The 5599-nt window shown below is 40.4% G+C and overlaps 1 protein-coding gene across 1 annotated transcript in view; it reads left to right on the top strand.

Annotated features, from left to right (window-relative positions):
• The first annotated feature begins 1362 nt into the window (after positions 1-1362).
• The window catches only part of LOC121859315, a 28301-nt gene continuing 24064 nt past the window's right edge, over positions 1363-5599 (top strand). Inside the window, exons 1-2 of the mRNA XM_042356110.1 lie at positions 1363-1368; positions 3145-3676. Coding sequence (XP_042212044.1) covers positions 1363-1368; positions 3145-3676 — 538 coding nt within the window. The remainder of the gene's footprint in view (positions 1369-3144; positions 3677-5599) is intronic.

The raw sequence follows: 5599 nt of genomic DNA, 5'->3' as shown, positions 1-5599 counted from the left end.
CGCCAAGTCCTCATAACAATTCACATCCAGAGGTGGAATTACTACACCACGTGAGGTCCCTCATAACACCATCTGTGAGGGAATTACTACACCACGTGATGCCCCTCATAACACCATCTGTGAGGGAATTACTACACCACGTGAGGCCCCTCAACACCATCTGGGAGGGAATTACTACACTACGTGAGGTCCCTCATAACACCATCTGTGAGGGAATTCGTACACCACGTGATGCCCCTCATAACACCATCTATGCGGGAACTACTACACCACGTGAGGTCCCTCGTAACACCATCTATGAGGGAACTACTACACCACGTGAGGCCCCTCATAACACCATCTGTGAGGGAATTACTACACGTGAGGCCCCTCATAACACCATCTGTGAGGGAATTACTACACCACATCAGGTCCCTCATAACACCATCTGAGGGAACTACTACACCACATAGGTCCCTCCTAACACCATCTGGGAGAGAGTTACTACACTACGTGTTTGCTGTTCAACACCTACATTAATCTGAATGTTCACTGTATGTTCCTTTACCTTTCTCTAATGAAGGCTTTTGTTAAACCACCAATGTATGTAATAAGTCATTTATGTCCAATGTATATTTTCAGCCTTCGGGCTGCAGAACTTTTTCAATAAACCGTTAATTATTATTATTATTATTATTATTAAATATGGTAAAATACAGGGTATAGCAACACGACTTGTGAATTCGAACTGCCCATATAAGTCGTTTGGGTAACCTTCTTTAATATGAAATTTCTCCTCTTAATCTGTGCCTATGACACTACTATCATACATTGTTGAAAAGTAGACATGTTAAGCTTCCTAATGGTATATAACATTAGTCCCTCCTGGCGATACCTCGGCCTCCAGTTTTGGCCCACCGACTATAGTATGCGTCCACCGTGCGTCCGCTACTGCCGCTGTATACGTCCACTGTCTCTACCATGCGTCTGCTGTACTACCAGAGAGCGTAGCAAAAACAACTCACCCGTGTCTCCAGTGTTTGTTATAAATGAGATAGTTATTTTGTACCGAGTGTGTTAATGATGTGGTAGAGGTTAATTGCGCATACATACATACATACATACATACATACATACATACATACATACATACATACATACATACATACATACCCCATCTCTAGTAGGAATACGAGTGTGAAAAAATTGGTTGAATATATTTGGGTGAACATAAACCAAGAGGAATATTAGGCTGGCAACATTAACCCCGAGGCGGCAACAGCATTATCCATCATTTGGCTGTGGGTAAACTCTGTCATCACATCCTAATACCTTATCCTTCCGTCACCTTATCACCCTCATCCCCTCATCCCCTCATCACCAATGGCGGTAAGCTTGATATTTCTTGGTCCCCCAAAAAGATTAGAAATTAAGCTTCTCAAATATTGGCACGTCAAGCTTTTTCCCTCCTTAAACTGGAGAAGTAGTAATGTACAGTACTCTAAGACCAGCTTTGTGTTAGTACATTTAAAACGAGGCATTTTTTAGTATATCTTACAAAACAATTCAGTATATTACAGTATATCTTTCAGAATCAGGACATAGGTATATACTGACAGTTTTTCTTCAATCATGTAACTTATTGTTCAGTAGTAAGTTGTAGTGTGTTGTTAACGAGCGTATGTTAGCATGATGAAAGTGTGCTGAGGTAACGAAAAAAATAAATGCTTAGTTTTCCTCCCTGGCGACATTTGGCACTTAACTCACTCTACTTACTATCTCTACGCGTCTCTTTCTTGACCAGCATTTTAGCTTAAGTTCCGCTTAGGTAATATTCTTTTCTAAAAAAAAAAAAAAAAAAAAAAAATTTCACTCAAGCAGATCTCTCTCTCTCCTCTTATCTCTCACCCTTCTCTATTTAGTCTCTATTTAACTATGTATCTCTTCCTCTCTTAGCTATTACCCTTCTCTCTTTACCTTAATTTATCCCCCTTCTCTTCTTATCTTGCTCTGCTTCCTAAACATCGTAGAGCAACAGGTAAGGCTATACGGTATATATATTTCAGTAAGATTTGTACAGCGATTCCCGGCATTGTGTTGCTAGTGATAATGTGACACAGAGAATCTTTATGTGGCGAGGCAGAGGTTGTCATTGTCAGCGGGGTACAGAACACCCGTCTCTGTGTATTAGTTATCAGCAGTGGATGCAAATGATATAGATAACGCTGTTTGATTACGGATAGACGCATTACAGAGCAAATAACTAACAGTACTGTACAGCAAGTATGTGTTGTATAGCAAATAAGAACATTGTATGGTAACTCAAATTAATGTATAGCAATTCACAGCATTGATAGGAACTGATAGAATGATTTCCAAGTTCCAGCTACAAATAATAATGATTCTCTGAAGACTTTGCTGACAAGGAAATAAAAATCTACGAATTGAAATAATTATAAAATATTTACAGGTTAATCACCACAGCTTAAAAATTATCTCTTAATTATTGTCCTGTGCTCAGCTTGCCTGGGTCGTGTCGTGTTGATACAGTCGAGCAGAACCGCGTCGTCGTGTTGTTCCGTTTAATAATTCCACGACCAAGGCACCCCACAGTGACGTAACGAACCCCACAGTGACGTAACGAACCCCACAGTGACGTAACGAACCCCACAGTGACGTAACATGGACAGATGATGCAGTTTAGGAGTCGAATTTTATATATTTTTTTTTATTTTATTATCTTTATGTAAGGAAAATATCTGCTCTATAATATTCTTAGACCTCTATCATAACTACATCACCAGCAGGAGTATGATGTAGAGCCGAGTAGTGGAGTTTTCTAACGCTGGAGGGTCGATTAGTGCACAAGAATAAGTTAGATAAGTAAGGGTCTAAGAAGAATAGTTTAGTTTAGATAATCGACCAGTGGCGGGTAAACCTTTGTCTAATATACACTGAGAGGGGAAAACTGCGTCGCTGACCTACCTCTATCCACCCACCTTACCGACCTGCCTACCTGCCAGACCAGCCACAGGTAATCGATATGTTTACCTTGTATTACGATCGCCTAGCCCAGTCCTTCAGTGTTGGCGAATAGACTTGGGGTATAAATATAACGACTCTCTTTATGGAGTATATTGACAAAACCGCTTTGTGTCCATAAAGATATCAGACAGTCTTGATGGCATAAAGATATCAGACAGTCTTGATGGCATAAAGATATCAGACAGTCTTGATGGCATAAAGATATCAGACAGTCTTGTTGGCATAAATATATCAGACAGTCTTGATAGCATAAAGATATCAGACAGTCTTGATGGCATAAAGATATCAGACAGTCTTGATGGCATAAAGATATCAGACAGTCTTGATGGCATAAAGATATCAGACAGTCTTGATGGCATAAAGATATCAGACAGTCTTGATGGCATAAAGATATCAGACAGTCTTGATGGCATAAAAATATCAGACAGTCTTGATGGCATAAATATATCAGACAGTCTTGATGGCATAAATATATCAGACAGTCTTGACAGCATAAATATATCAGACAGTCTTGATAGCATAAAGATATCAGACAGTCTTGATAGCATAAAGATATCAGACAGTCTTGATGGCATAAAGATATCAGACAGTCTTGATGGCATAAAGATATCAGACAGTCTTGATGGCATAAAGATATCAGACAGTCTTGATGGTACATAAAGATAAGGACAGTCTTGATGGCATAAAAGATATCGTGCCAGTCTTGATAGCATAAAGATATCAGACAGTCTTGATAGCATAAAGATATCAGACAGTCTTGATGGCATAAAGATATCAGACAGTCTTGATGGCATAAAGATATCAGACAGTCTTGATGGCATAAAGATATCAGACAGTCTTGATGGTATAAAGATATCAGACAGTCTTGATGGCATAAATATATCAGACAGTCTTGATAGCATAAAGATATCAGACAGTCTTGATGGCATAAAGATATCAGACAGTCTTGATGGCATAAAGATATCAGACAGTCTTGATGGCATAAAGATATCAGACAGTCTTGATGGTATAAAGATATCAGACAGTCTTGATAACATAAAGATATCAGACAGTCTTGATGGCATAAAGATATCAAACAGTCTTGATAACATAAAAGATATCAGACAGTCTTGATAGCATAAAGATATCACCTTGATAACATAAAGATATCTTGATGGCATAAAGATATCAAACAGTCTTGATAATATAAAGATATCAGACAGTAGATCTCCAGTATGATATCCAAAAGATATGAGACAGTCTTGATGGCATAAAGATATCAAACAGTCTTGATAACATAAAGATATCAGACAGTCTTGATAGCATAAAGATATCAGACAGTCTTGAACATAAAGATATGAGACAGTCTTGATGGCATAAAGATATCAAACAGTCTTGATAACATAAAGATATCAGAGTCTTGATAGCATAAAGATATCAGACAGTCTTGATAATAAAGATATGAGACAGTCTTGATGGCATAAAGATATCAAACAGTCTTGATAACATAAAGATATCAGACAGTCTTGATAACATAAAAGATATCAGACAGTCTTGATAGCGATACAGTAGAAATTTATAATTTTAATAGGAGCAAATTTTTCTTCCTTCCCGACAACCTCTAACACCTAACCTAACCTAACCTAACTAATTAAAAAAACTTAGTAACAGCATTCAAGAATATCCAACTTTATTATGAGGATTCTTAAAGTATTTCCCGCATAACGTTTACTATTTTATGACCTTTTTCTTAATTCACAAATTACGCAAAAAAAAAAAAACTTTCCTTCCTTCAGAAAAATTTTATTCGTATTTATTTAAGGCAAATACTTGACCCACAAGCAAGTCTTATTCCTTTAATGAAGTCTAGGTGCTCTTGCCTTCAGCCTCCTCTTGCCCTCAGCCTTCTCTTGCCATCAGCCTCATCTTGCCCTTAGCCTCCTCTTTGCCCTCAGCCTCCTCTTTCGTTCAACATCCTCTTCCCTCAGCCTCCTCTTGCCCTCAGCCCCCTCTGCTCTCAGCCTCCTCTTGCCCTCACCCTCCTTCTGCCCTCACCTTCTCTTGTCCTCACCTCCTCTTGCCCTCTCTTGCCTCTCCCCTCACCCTCCTCTTGCCCCTCACACCTCTTTCTGCCCTCACCCTTCTCTTGTCCTCACCCTCCTCTTCCCTCACCCTCCTCTTGCCCTCACCTTCCTCTTGCCCTCACACCTCCTTTTGCCCTCAACCTCCTCTTGCCCTCAGTCTCCTCTTGCCCTCACCCTTCTTTTGCCCTCAACCTCCTCTTTGCCCTCACCTTTCTCTTGTCCTCCACCCTCTCTCACCCCCTCTTGCCCTCACCGTCTCTTGCCCTCAGCCTCCTCTTGCCCTCAGCCTCCTCTTACTCCCAGCCTCATCTTGCCCTTAGCCTCCCTCCTTGCCTCACCCTTCTCTTGCTCTCACCCTTATCTTGCCCTCCACCCTCCTCTTGCCTCACCCTCCTTTTGCCCTCAACCTCCACTTGCCCCTCATCTTTCTCTTGTCTTCACGCTCCTCTTGCCCTTACCCTCCCTCTTGCCTTCACTCTCCTCTTTCCCTCAGCCTCCTTTTGCCCCTCAGC

The sequence above is a fragment of the Homarus americanus genome, unplaced genomic scaffold (assembly GCF_018991925.1).
Source record: "Homarus americanus isolate GMGI-L3 unplaced genomic scaffold, GMGI_Hamer_2.0 scaffold36188, whole genome shotgun sequence".
Taxonomy (NCBI): domain Eukaryota; kingdom Metazoa; phylum Arthropoda; class Malacostraca; order Decapoda; family Nephropidae; genus Homarus; species Homarus americanus.
Note: the sequence above shows the minus strand (reverse complement) of the source record. Positions and strands in the feature narration are given on the sequence as shown.